The sequence below is a fragment of the Emiliania huxleyi genome (genome assembly GCF_000372725.1).
Source record: "Emiliania huxleyi CCMP1516 unplaced genomic scaffold EMIHUscaffold_28, whole genome shotgun sequence".
NCBI classification, from domain to species: domain Eukaryota; phylum Haptophyta; order Isochrysidales; family Noelaerhabdaceae; genus Emiliania; species Emiliania huxleyi.
This window is the reverse complement of record NW_005199926.1, coordinates 617,780-635,055: the sequence shown is the minus strand read 5'-3', so window position 1 is coordinate 635,055 and position 17,276 is coordinate 617,780. Positions and strand designations below refer to the sequence as shown.

At 63.5% G+C, this 17,276-nt stretch overlaps 3 protein-coding genes across 3 annotated transcripts; 2 read left to right on the top strand and 1 right to left on the bottom strand.

The window, feature by feature from the left end:
* The first annotated feature begins 5,357 nt into the window (after positions 1 to 5,357).
* Positions 5,358 to 6,211, top strand: EMIHUDRAFT_435519 (hypothetical protein). Its single transcript, XM_005776405.1, has one exon. The coding sequence runs from the start codon at positions 5,421 to 5,423 to the stop codon at positions 5,991 to 5,993; it is 573 nt and encodes a 190-aa protein (XP_005776462.1). The 5' UTR covers positions 5,358 to 5,420; the 3' UTR covers positions 5,994 to 6,211.
* Positions 6,212 to 7,923: 1,712 nt separating this feature from the next.
* Positions 7,924 to 10,332, bottom strand: EMIHUDRAFT_207083 (hypothetical protein; the record flags this gene model as incomplete). The annotated part of the gene is made up of 4 exons (XM_005776404.1): positions 7,924 to 8,943; positions 9,022 to 9,087; positions 9,172 to 9,260; positions 9,330 to 10,332. The coding sequence occupies 4 exons, from the start codon at positions 10,330 to 10,332 to the stop codon at positions 7,924 to 7,926; spliced, it is 2,178 nt and encodes a 725-aa protein (XP_005776461.1).
* Positions 10,333 to 10,679: 347 nt separating this feature from the next.
* Positions 10,680 to 12,588, top strand: EMIHUDRAFT_101233 (hypothetical protein; the record flags this gene model as incomplete). The annotated part of the gene is made up of 7 exons (XM_005776403.1): positions 10,680 to 11,326; positions 11,473 to 11,576; positions 11,649 to 11,680; positions 11,750 to 11,818; positions 12,033 to 12,101; positions 12,174 to 12,245; positions 12,343 to 12,588. The coding sequence occupies 7 exons, from the start codon at positions 10,680 to 10,682 to the stop codon at positions 12,586 to 12,588; spliced, it is 1,239 nt and encodes a 412-aa protein (XP_005776460.1).
* Between the last annotated feature and the right edge of the window lie 4,688 nt (positions 12,589 to 17,276).

The window sequence follows — 17,276 nt, the reverse complement described above, 5'->3', positions numbered from 1 at the left end:
CAACCTGCCTTCCCAACACCGACTCTTCACACCTTCCGAGGCCGTCTCGAGAGCGTGCGCCCTCCGCCCTGAGGCCCCCCTTTGTCGTCGAGGTCGGAGCCGCCCAGATGAGGTCTCCGAGCAACAGGTAGACGCCCGCCGCCCAGCGCCCTGGAGGCCCTGGAGATGGGGAGGGAAGACTACTATCTACTTGCGGCGTCGCGGGCCTAGAAGGCCCGCGCGCCGCAGGGGACAGGGAGGTTTAGACGGGTCATGAAGGAGTTTGCGATATTTTATGTTCTGCGGTCGCGGCGACGCCGGCGCGCGGCGCGCGAGATGAGCTGCTGCGGAGTGGCGACTGGTGTTTGGGCGAACCCCTGGCGAGCCGAAGGCTGTGTGGTGGTCTAAGCGAACGGGAAGGTCCGACATAACAAGCCAGCCTCATCCCGCCGGCAGCGCGCGCAGAACCCGGAAAGGCGCCGCCGCGTTGCCGGGATTGTACTCCAGGAGAGGCAGGGGGAGCCCGTCGGCGACGCTAGCGGCGTCCTGCACGGCGCGAGCGAGCGCCAAAGTGACGCGGCTTGCCCGCGAATCAATCGCGATCGCCTGGACAAAGTGCGCAAGCGCCGCTCCTGCTCCCCACCCTCCATCCCGCCACACGTCGAGAACAAGCTCGTTGTACCCCGGACCCGTGCGTTGCAGGCAGGTCTCGAGCGGGACGTGCCGCAGAGCATAGGGAAAGCAACCAGGAGTGCAGTGCGCGTCACCCCCCAGAGGACAATTGACCCGGTTGCTCCCGCCGTCGCGCGGGTAGCAGCAGTTCATCCGCTCCGCCGCAGCGGATCGGCGGAGGACGAGCATCGGCATGTACGTGTACTCGATCATCTGCTCACCGATCCGGCGCAAGGCCGGACCCAGGGCCCCGCTTCTGAAGATCACACCGGGTCTGTACGTCGCTCGATGCAGGTAGTTGATTATGCTCACGGATATGCGGTCCGTGGCAGAGACGGCTACCACGCCCCTGACAGGCTGCCCCACTCGCGCCCACAGCTGAGTCCCACTCACATCCTTGTACTTGTTCAGTTCCTCTTGGGTATGAGGGTCGCCTCCATTATCCAGCACGTAGGCCACTACGCCACGGGGGCGAGCTGGAGACCTGCTCAGCCATAATGCGTTGATCTCCGCCACCACCTCAGAGGCCGAAGGTGCCGTCGGCGGCGGCGGCGGCGATGGCCACGGTGGTTGTGTGGGCGGCAACTGAGGAATCGGCGACGGCGGCAAGTGAGGGGGCAGCGACAGCGGCAGTGACGCTGGCGGCATGGGAGACGAAAGAGGCGGTGGAGATTGGGGGGATGGACTAGACAAATGATGCGGGGCAGGCGGGGATACTCCGTCGAAAAGCAGGTGCCCCGCGATGATCCCGGAGACGAAGACGGCGGTGATGGCAGAAAGGGCGGCGGCTAGCTTTTGGCAGTGGCTTTTGCATTGGCGCCAGCCGCGGTCAGAGCCCTGCCCATGCGACTCGCCCGCACCCGCGCTGGCGTTCGCTGGGGGTGGCGGCGGTGATAGTGGTGCTGTCGGTGCTGGCAGAGCGGGCCATTTCGAAGATGGCGTTGATGGGTCCACAGAGCCAATCTCCACCTCCTGCATCATCTGTGTGAAGCGCGTGCCGCGTTGCTTTCGATGCGGCAAAGCATTGGCTGTCCCAGTCGAGGCACCTTTGCGGGTGGCAACTGCGGCCTGGCTAGCAACGGTCACGAGGTCGGTGACTGCGGCAGGGCTAGCAGCCGGGCTAGCATCACGTGGAGCTCTGCTGACTTCGGTCTCATGTCTGCGCCGCAGTAGCTCATCGACCATCTCCTGGCACTCGTTCGGCGGCGAGCCAGAAGTGAGGCCCCGCAAAGGTCCGCGCGGCGAGACGAAGCGCCCGCCGATGCACTTCGGTTTTCTTCTACTTGCTAGAGTCTGTCTGCTGTTTCAGGTATATTGTTGGCAAATCAAGACACAGAACTCACACAGAATCACAGCGGGAGGAAAGCGGCGAGTCGCAATTCCTGGGGTCCTTGTGGCGGGCCACCCTGTCCAGAGAGGCATGGATGCCAATCTGGGGTCTCTCGACCGAGTCTATGAGCCCTGGCCGCCTCCCGCCAGGTGGCAAGGTTAGAAAACCAAGCAACGGAGATGGTGCGGGAGCGCACGGTTGTTCCAGGGGGTCACGACACGCACCGACCCTTCACGAACCGAAAGGCTGTGCCCGGGGAAGGCACAGTAATCCGGGCACGTGTTGGGCGCCCCATTCCGTTTAGGGCTGTGAGATAGTTGTCCTCGCTAATTCTGCTTCTTATGCTTCTTGCAAAAGCTTGTCCACTTACACGCACATGTACATGTGACATGTACGATGGACCGCGAGGAGAGAGAGAGTTTTTCAGTGTGTGTATGTAGCTCTTACGAACATACCTACCCGTATAGGTGAACTGCTGACTGACAGGGTTTGCGATGAGGAGCGATCCGAACGTGGTATTCGGGTGATTAGATCACTACCGCCGAAGCGCAAGCGCTTGGAGCAAGGGAACTGCCACGTATGGTCCCAGACTAGCACCCACCTCGCGGGCCGATGTTCTGGCCCAGCGAGGCTGCTGCGGAGCAATCGCGGGCCGATGTTCTGGCCCAGCGAGGCCGCGTTTTTGGTTGTTTGTTGCGAGGAGTGCCGCGACTCGCTCACACGTTTCTACGAGGCAGACGGAGAAGACGCTCAGCCAGCCGGCGGCTGTCACACAACCCCATTTGCTCTTAGTCCAAGAAATGTAGGATTGCGAGCGTAAGTGCTCACAATCGCACAGAGATGCTACGATTGCGAGGAGTGCTGCTCACACAAAAACACAACCACGGACCCAAGACGCACAAGCTCAGACAGTCGAGAAGGGAAATAAGCATCTTACAACAAAACATGAAAAATAAACATGAAAGAAGCAGCTCACAATCCTTCGACTCTAGGATTGAGCGAGGCTGCACTCAATCCAGCCTTCTAATTTGAGCCTCGACGGTCTCGCAACGATGCCCTCTCTCACTGTCAAGTACGGCCAGCGGGCGGCAACCCTGCCGCTTCCTCCAACCGTTGGTGCGCTGCGTGTTGCCATCCGTGCCGAGTTCGGACTGCCAGCCGAAGGCGGGGCGCTAACGCTCATCTCGAGCGGACGGATGCTGGCCGACCCCGAGGAAGCGCTGCCGTCCGAGCGCCTGGTGTCGGGTGGTTTCGTCTTCGTCCGCTTCGAGGCGGGACCCGGAGGCGCGACGCCCAGCCAGGTTAGCCGCACCCGCCCCGGCGTCGTGCAATCGACCATGCACTAATAATGAAACTATCATGCTCTGAGACGAGATGGGATTTAGGGACATGTGTCCCTGCCCTGCACGATCTTGGTGTGGCTTATTTATGTGCATCATTATAGTGGGTCTAATAACACATGATTGAGCGAATAGGTCGCGGCAAAGCGGCGCGAGATGCTATCCGTGCCCGTCCCGTCCGCAACCGTCCGCACGGCCCTCAAGGTGCGGAAGCGATCCCGCTTCATCGACACGCACGAGGCCAGCGAGACGGGCTCGATTGGGCTCACGCACGAGGCCAGCGAGACGGGCTCGATTGGGCTCACGCACGAGGGCAGCGAGACGGGCTCGATTGGGCTCACGCTCGTGCCCTGCGCGGACGGCACCGTCAAGGCTCGAATCCATGTCACACCGCCGTTTGGCCCAAAGCCGCGCGACCACCTCGGCGGCATCGTCTATCTCCACGACCGTGACATGGTCGTCGCCGCGATCGTGTCGCCAAAGGTGGGCCAGGAGAGGGGGAAGGTCCACGTCCTCATGAGCGGCATCGACATGATTACGTCTGGCCGCCTTCACGTGCTGTGCCATGATCTTCCCAGCGGGATGCACCCGTACCCTGTCGACGCGGACGAGCCCGGAAGCAACGAGGACGGCCGAGTGCTGGCTGCCTTCATGCGGCCCGCGCTCCGGCACCAGATGGCGCGCTTGCAGGCGGAGGACGAGTACGAGTTCGCGCCCAACAGCCTCACCGACGGCGGTGACGGCGGCGGCCTGCCTCGCGTGCTGCTGAGCCTCGGCACCGCCCTTCCGACTGGCCCCGTGCCGCAGCCGGGCATGAACGGGCTCGTCCTTCTGGGCAAGCACGCCGTGGTTGTGCGCTCGTACTCGGACGAGCGGAACGAGCCGACGGCGTTCGCCGTCAAGCCGCTCTCGATGATGCAGACGCTCGGCGTCCTGACGGAGGAGGAGGCCGCCAGCCGGCCGCCGACGCGCGCCGAGTACGAGTCCTTCGCTCAAAAGGCCGCGCTGTGCCTCGTCGACTGCGAGGTGTTCCCCCCGCCCACGCCCGCGCAGTACGAGGCGTTCCAGTACGCTGCGCCCGCGCTGCGCCACCTCGCATCGTGCGGCCCCTTTGCCGACCCGCCCCCGTCCCCGGCGGCGGCGACCGACGACGCGAGCGCCGAGGTGTCTGGCGCCGCCCGCACTCGCCCTATAGCCGCCCCCCGCCCGCCCCCACCCGCCCCCGTCCCCGGCGGCGGCGACCGACGACGCGAGCGCCGAGGTGTCTGGCGCCGCCCGCACTCGCCCTATAGCCGCCCCCCGCCCGCCCCCACTGACCCGCGCCAATCGACCGCGCCGCCAACCCGGACCTTGTCGCTTGTCCTCGCCCCCTGCGCAGCCGGCCGAGCCGCTCGAGGGGTCTATCGTGTTCATCCACGGCCTCACCTCCGAAGCAGGAAAGGAGATGAACGGCAAGCGCGGCGCCGTGCTCAGCTGGATCCCGGAGAAGAGGCGGTACGAGGTCTCTCTGCTCGACGGTCACGCGCACCTCATCGTGGGCGCGCCAAAGAGCGGGCCGGGCCACGTCGGGCGCAAGGTGGTGAGCCTCAAAGCGGCAAACCTGAAGGTGGACCCAAAGGCGGTGGTGGTGATGGCGGAGGCCTCAGACCTCGAGTACACCAACCACACCGACGAGGTGGCAAAGATGCTCGAGAGGGACAGCCTCGCGGAGATGGCCGGCAAGGTTGCCAGGGCGACGGCGGCGGGCGACGACTACCGCGCGCAGATCGGCATCGACGCCATCCGGCAGAAGATGCCGTCCTTCAGCGGCCTGGCCGAGGAGGCGTCGCGGGCGCTGCTCGCGCAGATGCGTGCGGGCCGGCTGGCCGAGTGTGTCGTAGGCGCGATGCACGCCTTCCCGGGCGTGTACGACCTGCAGGTGACCCCGTTCCCCTCCTCCCACGCGCTACCCTTCCCCCCTTACTGCATACCCCCCCTCCCGCCGCCCCCGCCCCCTCTTGCAGATGCTTGGCGCGGAGGGCCTAGGCCTGATTGCACTCGTGGAGGGAACGGAGGACTACGTGGTCGGCGCGGGCGCACTCGCGGCGATCGTCCGCGTGATGCGCCTCACCGCGTCGAGAGACGGCGCCACGGCCGAGACGAAGGCCGGTAGCGAGTTGACGGGCACGGGCGCTGGGCTGATCGGAGGCGTCTCAAACATTCTCTACGGCAGCTCCCCGGCCGGCCTCGCCCGCAAGATGCTCGGCCTCGAAGCGGGCGTCGTCGAGGCGGCCGTCGAGCTGATGCGCGCCGAGGCCGCGGCGGAGGACACGCAGGAGGAGGGCATGCGCTTGCTCACGGCGATCATCGCCGCCGACGCCGGCCCAATACACACCAACGACCAAGCGGCTCGTGACAGGAGGCAGCGGATCCTCTTGTCTGGCGGCATCGCCGCCTCGATGGCCGCACTGCACCGCTTCCCGCTCCTGCGCACCCGTCCAAGTCGACGCCACCACGGCCGCCAATACCCGCGCTACCTGATCGAAATGATTGTTGTCATCCCGTCCTTTCTATACAGCGCGTTGGCAAGCGGGTTCCAGCTGCCGTGGCTCAACGACGTGAATGAGCAACACCGCATGACCGCGCTGAAGATTGTGGCCGAGGGCATGGCGCGCGGCATGATGATGGGCTGAAGCTGAGCGAAAAGCCACGATGCGTGGTTGGCGTAGTGTAGCGTGTGCTCTGTCGTGTGTGTGTCCATGAATTAAGTGTGTTGTGCGTGCGCATTTCGCGATGGTCGAGTGTGGGTCTCTCTCTGACTCGCGGGTGGGGAGAGATAGTGGGTAGGCGCGAAGGGGAAGAAGAAGGATTAACGTAATGTGATTATGGTTTATGCATATTATGCTCCAATGAGCGGGGCGAGGCCTCGCGCGAGGGCAGAAAAAAGTCAAATGCCCGCAGGCGCACTTGCACTTGGAGGGCTCTATCTAGATAGCGATGCGAACACGCGCTCCAAGTTCTACAAGTGAACCGCGCCATTCTCGATCGCCGTGCAAAGCTCGCTTCCGAGCTCTCTCACGCCGCGCGTAGGGCCCTTACTTAGGGCATATAGAGAACACAGTTGTCGGCCCTTTTCTCCCACGTAAGCTAATGTTAGTGCCAGTGCGCGCCAGTCCCGTGCCTAGTGTCGTGCGAGGGGGTTGTGAGTTCTCCCAAGTAAGCGCGTACAAGTTCCAAACCTGCAAAGCGCGTGAGCGCGTAGAGCTGCAACTGCACCGTGACCGACGTGGGATGGCGGCCGGGGCGCCAGCACTACAAGCAGAGGAGGCCGAGGTGGTAAATCTTGGCTCGCTGCCCATTGACCTGCAGGAGCGCCTCCTGCTGCACGCCGTGCTTGACACGGAAGAGGGCATGGCGGAAGTCAGGACGAGCATGCACGCAGCCGTGGGCTATCTCTGCAGTTTGAGCCGTGTTTGTAGGGGTTGGCGGCAGTTGCTCCCACAGCAACAGCTCGCGGAGCGGATCCTCCGCCGCTTTCGCCCAACGGAAGTGGCGTTGGGACCGGTCTTCCAGCTCATGAGCTGGACGACACGGCTGCAACTCATGCGGGAGCTCCCGTTTGATACACCATGGTCTCCAAGCCATTGGTCACTGCCCGCCCAAACGCCGAGGATGGGCGGGGGGGAGGCGGACATGGTCCTCCGCTCACGATATGACTTCATCCTCCAAGCCAACAAGCTGCCGCCAAGGGTTGACGAAGACGAATCACGCGCTTTCGAGCTTAAAGATTTGAAAGACTCCACTCGGCTCTCGGGTCTACAGTGCTACCCAGAGATTTGAGACCAGAGATTTGACACTTGAGACCTCAGTCACTCGGCCTCCGGTGGGAGACTTTGAGATTAGAGACCAGAGACTTGGAGAATGAGATTTCCCACACCAAGAGGAATCTGCGGGGCAGCATTGCAGGTGCGCGCACGCTCCGTGGAAGAGGGAGATCTGACGACCCTGGAATTTGTTCTCAATGAGACATCGACGATCAGCTTCGAGCCGACGCAATTTCGAGTGTTGGCCAGGCGACGCAGGGACAGTGCTTTTGCCGTGTGCTTTGTTCTTTGCAGTGTCGAGTGGGAGGTTGACGAGGACGACGGGGATACGGTAGTCGATTGTGGGTGCGTGCGCTGCTCATTCGACAGGCTCGAGCGGGAGTCCTCATTCGACGAAAACTGTTTCCAATTCGACCTCCACCTGGGGACGAGGCCGGATGGCGTATGCTTTGGCGGGGTTGCCCTCCCAACTGGCTCGTTGAGGCTGAGGGTGCTGCCGCTGTACAACCCAAGCATGTTCTTTCCCGCGCAGTGGCTGCTCTCAGGACTTGCCGACGCGACGACAAATTGGGCTTAACCCGGGTCGAGCGCGTCGTCAATATTCGGCGTCCCGTGTGCCCTGTGAGTGCGTGGGCCATTAGCGTGCCAAACAAATCTCTATCCGCAATATATTGCCAAATACATTGGCTCCGGGTTCGGGTCGCGGGTTGCCCTTACTTTATTGGCTCTTATATTGGGGACGTGTGTGTATAGGAGAAAAGAGAAACTGCTAACTGGGATGCCTCATATCCATGATCTGTTAGGACGGTACTGCCACGGTGACATAGTCGGGGGCAAGCAGTGGGGGATCTTGCAGCTGCGCACACGAGGCGTACCATGAACACTCCGCGAAGCCTGGGGTGGCTGAGAAGGAAACGAATCGGCAGTGGCGGCATTTACGGCAAGCGGCAATGCAGCCCTGCAAGTTGCGAGGGGGTGCCACCGCCGTGTCCAGCTCCAGCTCGGTGCCTGGCCGCTCGAAGAGGCCCATCGCGCCGGAACGGTGCCTGCGACAACTGCGACCGTAGGAGGTGACGCCGCAGAAGCCTCGTCGCGCGCCTGCCGGAGGCTGCAGGTTGCGGAACGCGAGCACCGCGACCTCCGTAAGGTCCTCGGGTCGAGGTGTCCGAAATTGGGCCACCTCCCTAGGGGCTGCGCGCATACTGGCACGGGCGCGCAGCTCGCGCATGGCAGCCGCACGCTCGCGCCGGAGGACCACCGTAGTCTCTACCACAGCGGGTGGAAACCACGAGGGGAGCTGCGGACGAGGCTCGAGCGGGAGTCCTCGAGGCGCGCATTCCGCCCCGCCCGACTTGAGCGATCCGTGCAGCTCAATAGCCCGAAAGCAGAGCGCCGCGATCGTGTAGTCGAAGGCCAGGCCGCCAGGTGCCCATGACAGGGCTTGCCCCGCCGCCCGCAGCGCGACACGCATGGCGCTCACCTGGCCGGGTCCAACAGCTGCGAGTAGTGCAGGCAGGTCAGAGGCGAGCTGCAGCCGGTCGACGCGGAGAGAGAAGTTCGGGTAAGACGGGAGCAGATCTTCGAGCGGCTGCATCACGAACGGCTGAAAGATGAGCGGCAGGCAGCCCAACATGGCCATTGCGGCCGTACGTAGACCCCAGCCCACGCCGCTAGAAGCAAGGCAGAATTTTGCGTCGAGCCATGCCGACTGATTCACTCCGTGCTTGTGGATTGCAATGCCGTGGGTCGCCGGGCCGGATCCGTACAGCTCGTACAGACGCTGTCGCACGCCTTGCGAGTAGCCACGCTCGCCCCTGCCCTCGCCATGTCGATTGCGCCAGGCCCATATTCCCCCTGCGTGAAGCAGTTCATGCCGCCAGCTTCGATTGATGTCCACCATCGGTGCCGGCGCCGGTGCAGCATTGGCTCCGTTCGCCTTTCGCTGTCCAAACCAGTCTGCTAGCTTGTGGCTGCAATCGCCAAACACACCGCCGCCGCCGCCGCCGCCGCCGCCTCCGCCGCCGCCGCACCCCGCAAATGGTGGCACCACGATGTCCTTGTGAGGCGAGAAGCACCACCGCCCCCTGCGCAACTCACGCTCGATTGCCTCTTGACTGCCGAGGTCGCCGCGCCCGTCTGCGCTCGGCCGCATCGCCGTGCGAGGTCCCAGCAGACCCCAGTGAGAAAGCAGTATGGGTGACGTACCCGCCTCGCCCAACGCACAGCCGCCAGTGTCGTGAGTGAGGAAGAAGACGTGGTCGCGCCCGCCGGAGCGGTTCCAGTAGGGGTATGCTGTCCTCACCCAGTGCTGGAGCAGCCGCACCAGGGCGCGTGGGCACCTACTCCTCATCACGTGGTAGCTCAGCGTCGGCACGTAGAAGAGGTCTGCCTGCTCCGGATCGAGCGTGCGACTGCCGCTCCGCAGCAGCCGCTCAAGGAAGTGATCCTCCGTCGAATACAGATGGAAGATGTTTTCGTCCTGTAGGGACTTTACGAGTTGCCCTAGCTCCGGTGGCACGGAGTACACAAAGATGGAGACGCCGCGGCGAGGCGGCGCTGCGGGCGTTGGCAGCGGCGAGAGCTCCTCATGTTCATGTCGGCCCGGCACTGCAGTCGAGGATGCTGATTCCGGAGACGAAAGCGATGGTTTAGGAATGGATTCGAGAGGGGCTGGGTGCGCGCAGTCGAGCCCACCAAAGCCCTCGTAGCAGGCGCATATGTCGAGGAGGCAGACCCCATTTCCGCTGCAGCAGGCTGCGGGGTCTCCCAGGCAGCCGGGACAGTTGCGGCGGCGATGCTCTCGAGGCGGAGCGCGCGCGAGCCTTTGGTGCCAGTCAATGGCGCCCTGCGAGAGCTGCTGCCGAACGCTCCTCACGGGGGGGCAGTGCACGTCGAGGTCCCTCTTCTCCTCGGGCGGGATGCCGCAGCCCGACGCCGCCCCAACCTGAAGTCGCGGCACAACATCGTCGAGGAAGAGGGTCGAGACCTGAACGAATGCGAGCTCGGATGGCTTCTTGGGTCGAGGGGAGCATCCCCTCCCATAGGCTGTTAGGATCATCCGGCCGCTGTGATTCGTGACGATCGACCTAGCGCGCCGGCATGCCGTGGCGTTGAGATGAACGCGCCGCCGCACGAGTTGGCGTGCCAGGGCCTGAGTCGCAACGTCGCCGCGGATCAAATTAGCAGCCTCATCGCAGGCCGACTGCATTTTGTGCTCTCTTTGAGCCGGCTTGCTTGCCGCCTCGGGTACATGAAACTTAGGAGTGTCTCATCAGCAGGAACAGTGAATCACCTTGCGTGAGGAATGGACTCTTCTCTTCTTCGCTCCCATAGTGTCCAGTCCGAGCCTGGCTGTTCTTCGCCTTCCTATACCTGTTTAGTGCCAGTGCGCGCCAGTCCCGTGCCCTAGAAAGAAAGAAAGAAAAGGCGGCAAAAGCAGGGTGGTGGATGGGAGGACGTCCAGTGCCCTTCTCATTCGTTTCTTCTGCGACCGCCTAACTGTAAAATTCTTCTTCTCTCACTGCAAGAACCGCGCCGTCGCGTTGCGCGAACTGCATGAGCGGCCTGGAAAAGATCATCGAGGAGAAGCTTGGCCGCTGGCGGCAGCAGGGCGAGGCGGCCGAGTACTACGCGCTCCGCAACCGCGGGCCTTACAAGCCGACGGTGTCTCACGAGCTCAACCGCTTCGGCGGGCAGATGGGGCCGTATGTGGATGCGCTGCTGGACCTGCAAACGGTGGAGTACATCAACGCGTCTCCCATTGACAACCTCGGCGAGGAGGCGCCCGCCTTCATAGCGACGATGTGCCCAAAGCGCTCGACGTTCGAGCACTTTTGGATGATGGTGTGGGAGACGGGAGCGCGAGTCATCGTCAACCTGACGCACGAGCGCGACAAGGTGGGCTCGGCGCCGGCGGACAAGCGCGAGCGCTACTGGCCGCCCTTCGACGAGGCGATGGAGCGCGAGTCGCGCGGGTGGGCGGTGCAGGTGCGCACGCTCGGCCACGAGAGCTGCGAGTCGGTGGCGGGGCTGCTGCGGTACGCCGTCGAGCTGCGTGGCTCCGCCTCTGGCGGGCCGCCGCCGTCCCGCGGCGAGCGCACGCGCGTGGTGGTGCTCTACTGGTACTCGCGCTGGCGCGTGACCCTCCCCGCTGCCGCCGCGCGCGCCGCGCGCTCCGCGCTCCCACTGGCGCACCGGAACCGGTCACCGAGGGTCGCGGATGTCAAATGTCCATGTGCTGCGAGCATGGAGGACGGGCCCACACGCACACACGCTGCACACGATTGGCTCGAGAGCCGACACGAGGCACGCTGTCACCGGCCGTCTCACTGGGCCCCGGCGGACCTAGGCTCGACTTTCCCGCCTCGTCGTCGATTGGCACCCGCCCCTTCTATGCCAACGCGGAGAATGTGCTGCACCTGGCGGTGCACCTGCAGCAGCTGCTCGCGCGCGGTGACTCCCCAGCTTGCGCGCCCGCCACTGCCGCGACACCTCCGTGAAGCCTCTCCCGGAACCGGCCGCTAGGCGAGCCCCACTGGTGCGTCTGCCACTGCTCGGTCGGCGTCGGGAGGACGGGCACGCTCCCTCTATGAACGGCGTCTCTTCACAGCTGTAGCTGTGAACAGGCCGGCGTCGGGAGGACGGGCACGCTCATCGCGCTCCTCCGAGTCCTGCAGCGGCTGCCGGCGTTGCAGGTGGCGCACGCGAGCGTCGCAGTGACCGTCCCATCGCGGCACACCGAGAGCAGCCGCCCGCCCTGCTACCCCTCTCGCCGCCGCCGCCTCGCCGCCGCCTCGCCGCCGCCGCCTCGCCGCCGCCTCGCCGCTGCCGCCTCGCCGCCGCCTCGCCGCCGCCTCGCCGCCGCCGCCTCACCGCCGCCCCACCGCCGCCTCGCCCGCCCACCTGTAGAGCGAGGCGCAGCTCGACGGCTTCGTGCGCACGACCATCGAGCGGATGCGCGAGAGGCGTCTCTGGATGGTGAGAGAGGGAGGAGGCGGCTCGGGCGAGGCCACACGGGCCTCCTCATCGCCAGGTCCACGTGGCTCGTAGGTCAAGACGGACGTGGAGTACGCGCTGCTCTACGCCGCCACACTGCTCTGGCTCCGCCGCTCCCGCGACAAGGTGCGCGGCGCACTGACCGCACGAGCCGCCGCCCAGGCCCCGACCCGCCCATCTTCGCCCCTCCCAGCCCGCGCGACGCCGCCCCGCCGCGCGTCAGGAGTTTGAGCTGAGTTGGCAAGGCGACGGCGGCGACGACTGGGGCGCGACCGCCTTGGCGATCAGCGAGGCGTTGGGGCCGGCAGCCTCCCATCTCCAGGAGGTGCGGGAGAGTGGGCGGAAACGGGGCTCCTCCGCGACTGGTCCCCACGAGGGCTCCGGGGAGGAGAGTGGTGGCGATAACGCGATTGACAATGCGAGGGACGTGCAGAGATACCGGGATGCATCACTGCCTGCGCCGCCCTGATCGGCCAGTCACGGCCACACGAGTCCCGTGCTGGTCACAGTAAATTCGTTAGAGATGCGTGCACGCACCTTTCGGTTTTTTTTCGCGCACGGGTTTTTGAATGCAGATTCCCGTCCGAGGTGTACTGTGCGCGGGGCGCGGCCCTGGCGCGCTGCGGCCGGTGCGCGCAGCGCGGCACCGGCAGCGGCTCTGATTCAGTTGAGAGGAAGAGGTCCTCGTGGCGAGCTCATCTGCTGAAGAGGGCCAGCGCAGAGCCAATCTTTGCCTCCGCCGCCTCCTCCTCCTCCTCCGCCTCCGACTTGGCCTCCTTGGCAGCCGCGAGCTCGGCCTCCACCTTGGCCTTTGCTGCCGCCCTCACCGCGCCAGCGTCCTCGTACATGAATTCGAACACCGGCACGATCTCGAGCATTACCGGCCCGTGCTCCGCGCCGCCCATCACGACCACCGGCGCCGGTGCCGTGCCCTCGGCATGCTCCTCCATCACCCGCTTTGCCCAGCGGCTTGTGGCACCCTCGCCGTCGTTCTCCTGCGATGCGCGGTTAGCTAAGTACTTGAGCCTGCCGCGGAAGGTGCCATACCTCTCCGTGAAGGCATCGAGCGACCACTCTGGCGAGTCCAGCGCGTGGATGGAGATTGAGTGCTGGTGCGCGAGCCGCAACAAGTCTACGAGCGACTGGTTGAAGGCATCGGACCACCCGTTCGACATGACCGCCTTCTTGACTTGCGCGAGGACCGCCTCGTCGTCGACCACTCCTGGCGTGGCAAACGCCGCCCGCACGGCCGCCAGCTGCTCCTCGTAGAAGAACTCGAGCCAGAGGGATCCATTGGCGTACTTATGCAAGTCGGCCGCGAGCCGAGCCTGCTGTACCGTCGCCGTGTGATCGTCCCGCACAAAGTAGAAGCCAGAGCTTGGTCCAGGCTGCTCCGGTTGCTCTGCACTGGTGGCAGGCTGGCGTGATGCGCAGACGCCCATGCGCTGGCGAGTGGAGGGCACGCACGCTCCCTCGACGGGCAGCTGCTCTGTCCTCTCTTTGCAGTTCGTGTGTTTTTTTTTTGAGAGCGCCTTCGTTGTTAATAGTACAAACCCAATGGTCCTCCGCTTGTGTTTTTTAGCTTACTGGGAGAAAAGAGAGAGGGGGTTGTGTTCTCTAGGCCCCTAAGGGCCCTACGCGCGGCGTGAGAGCTCGGAAGCGAGCTTTCTCTCTCTGTCTGTGTTTGTTTCGTCCGCGTACATACACACACACAGCGGCAGCTTCTTGTACGGATTCACGGCCAGCAGGAGGCGGCCGCTGCGCGTGTAGATGTTGCCGGCCTTGTAGCGCTCCTCGGTGTTGTCCAGGAGCGCCTTGTCTGTGGCGCTCTTTAGCGACGAGAGCTCGCTGCAGCCAGGGCCCCAGTCCTCGTATGCCGCTTTGGGCATCGCGCTGCACTCTGGCGCGCAGCTGTGCGCCGACGGGGGGTCCTGGCACAAAGGCGGTGCGCGCCGGGGCTTCCTCGCCGCCGTGGGTGGGAAGAATTCTTTGCGGCAACCTCGGAATGTGGAAGTAATTCTGGCCAGCACGCCTTTCTTCGAATCGGCCTACCGCAACGTCCAACGAGGGAGAGCAGCTCCTGTCTGCAGAGAGAGGGGGGGGGGGGAGAGCGGAGGGAGGGCGGGAGGGAGGGACGGAGAGAGAGAGAGAGAGAGAGAGAGAGAGAGAGAGAGAGAGAGAGAGAGAGAGAGAGAGAGAGAGAGAGAGAGAGAGAGATCCCGACCCCCCCCAGCAGCAGAGCGCACTGGACCCAGCTCCCGCCTCTTCGCCGCCGCCGCCCCCTCACCCCTCGGCTCGTGTTTGAGCGTACGCTCGAGGCGGATGTGCCTGGCTGGCAGTAGGAGGATACGCCGTGAGACCACTGTTTTGGTGCGGACCAGCACTGTCTGGTCCGTGGTCCGCGAGTTGACCCGCCGGCGGTCAGGCAGAGACGCCACCCGCCGGCTACTCGCAACGGTCTGCACGGGCCGACCGCGCCCCCGCCTTGCACTCGCCCACCTTGCATGATGGCCCTGGGAGTCCCCCCGCCATCCCGCCGGCGGGTACACCTCTCTGTGCTCGATCCTCCAGTGCGCCCGCTGGCAGCTCGGGCTGCAGTAGGGCTGGCACCCCGGCGCTGGAGGGCATTCGGCGCAGCGCCCGCACTTCTTGGAAGCTTCCGAGTGGCGCCACTGCGGTGAGCGCGGCATTGACGCTACCTCGTCCAGCCCGAGCCTTGAATGCCACCACAGCGGCGCGCCCCCCACCCACCGTCCGTTTTCAACGTGGCCCGGCGGCGCCCCTTCGTAACGGCAGTAAGCGTCCAGGCTGGCGATGTGCGCTCCCTTTGCATCCTTCAGATCTGATCCTGGGAAGTCGTCCTCGAGCGCCGACGTCGCATTTGCAGTGAAGGGGGACGCGTCTCGTGATGCGCGACATGATGGGCCAACGCGGTGCCACGCTGCTTTGTGTGACTTGGCGTGGCGCGTGTGCAGTGAAGGGGACGTCGATCAGTGATACGAGACTGCGACACAATGGCCTGACGCGGCGTCATGCTGCTTTGTGGGCGAGCTGTCTCGTTGTAGCAGCTTGAAAGCAGCTGCACGCGACCCGCGGAGATGAGCTCGTTGACGATACTGCGCTCCTGCGACTCGCTGTGGGGCGAACGCCGCAAACCATCGTCAAAGTAGTGCACGCCCGCGCGGGAGTTGGCGAAAAAGTCGAAGCCGTGAATGTGCACCAACGGAAACGTCTGCAAAAAATGCCAAAGCACTGTCAGGCCGCTCGAGGGCACAGCATCCAGCCGTTGCGAAAGGCTTCGCGCCGTCGCATCGGACACAAACGCAACCCGCTCACGCTGCGAGTGTGTCAGTTGAGCCTCGGCGGCCAGACGCATGTAGACGTAGCTGCAGTTCCCGCGGCGGTGCGGAAGCGCAACAAGGACCGGCGCGGTACGCTCAGGATAGGCTGCAATGAGCTCAGCCGCGAAAGCACTGCCGACTACCCAGCGCTGGATTTCCCTCCCGACGTGGGACTCGAAGCCGTAAGAGATCTGGTACTCATTGAAGCGGACCACGTGCGGAAAGCTATCGATGGCCCAGCCCAGGAGGTTGTTTAAGACCGACGGGCCATTGCCAACCAACAGGATGCGGCGAGCGCGCGGGTCGCATCGATCTCGTCCAGTGGTGACATTCGAGCGTTGAGCGCCGCTCCCTTCGCCGCCATCGCCACCGCTGTCGCCATCACTGCCGTCACGGCCGTCGCCATCCTGTGCAGTCGTGCGGGCTTGCACGGCATCAAGCGCAGTCGTCGAGGGAGTCGGCGCCACGACTCGGTTCACGACTCTGGAGCACTCAGCCGTCGAGGTTTCATTGACTAAATGCGCGGTGCTGTCACTAAAGCTGCGGCAGGCGGGAACCTTCCAGGTGGCCAGCATGGCGCCCATCGCCGCTTCGCGCCCCTGCGATTGCATGCGCTCATATTCAACCAGGAGAAACTGCCCAGCGTGGCGAGCGACGGTCTGGCGCCACGTGCTGTCAAACACGACGAGTGCCGCAAAGCGAGCGGCGGCCCGTTCGATGATATTCGAGAGCTGCCAGCCTTCCCGCAGGCGGCGCTCGCACCAGCCGTGCAGTGAAGCGATAGGCTTGCGCAACAGCACGAGGACTGGCCTTCTCGCTGCCAGCAGCGCCCGGATGCTCGGCTGCGTGGGGAGCACATGGTCCTTGAAGATGGTGCTTTGGTTCAGCGAGTATGACCTCAGCAGCGCTGCTGGTAGTTGGCAGATGTGCGAATGCTCGTCGGCGAGAACCTTCCAGATTGGGTTGATCTGCGACAGACTCTGCTTTTGACATGCCCTTCTTGAAGATATCGAGGACTCGGCGTGCAGGCAGCTCATGACGCCGAGCGATTCCATCGTCGACGAAGAAGATGACTGTGGCATGGCAACCAGTATATAGCCCTGGACCATGCAGATGCACAGCATCGCGCGTCAGGCGGTCCAGGATACTGACGTGTGCACGCGGGGGCGGCGATTACGAAAAACTCGCGCAAAGGCGAAAAAAATAATATATAATCATAAATATAACCTGTGGCAGATGAAGCAAAGCAGCTGTTGACCGCTGTATTTCCATTCTTAAAACGAATCGTTCCCTACCTACCTTAAGGTACGTACGCCGGAGAGAGAGAGGTCCCTCAGTTCCCGTTCCCAGGCCTCCTCTCCATCCAGCTGCGACCGTGGATCTTCTCAATAAAGTCTGTGAACTCATAGACAGCGCGCAGCGCAATCGCAGGTATTTTCTTCTCAATGACCATGAGAAGAGGGAATACGAAAAGGCAGACGCCCGAGCAAGGGTGGGTGGGGGACGGCTAACACCAGTCAAAATCCCTGTGTGGTGGCGGTGCGCCATTCTCCCGCCCTCCCTTGGGTTCTACATGTATCTTCTGAGAGTCAGAGAGAGAGAGAGAGAGAGAGAGAGAGATAGTGAGCAGAGTGATATAGATGAACATCTTGTTCATTGCTCTCTGTACTCTCTTACTTTCTACCTGTAAGATTTTTTTTCTTTTGTACCGCTATCATTCTTTTTTGTTTCACTCAGTCTTTTTCCCTTTCTGTTATTTTTCCTTGTCTTCATGTTTTCTTTTCTTTCTTTTTTTTATGTTTTTTATTTTTTTATT

Bases quoted from the DNA above. Each gene is read 5' to 3' on its own strand.
- EMIHUDRAFT_435519 (XM_005776405.1), top strand. From the start codon at position 5,421: ATGCGCCTCACCGCGTCGAGAGACGGCGCCACGGCCGAGACGAAGGCC.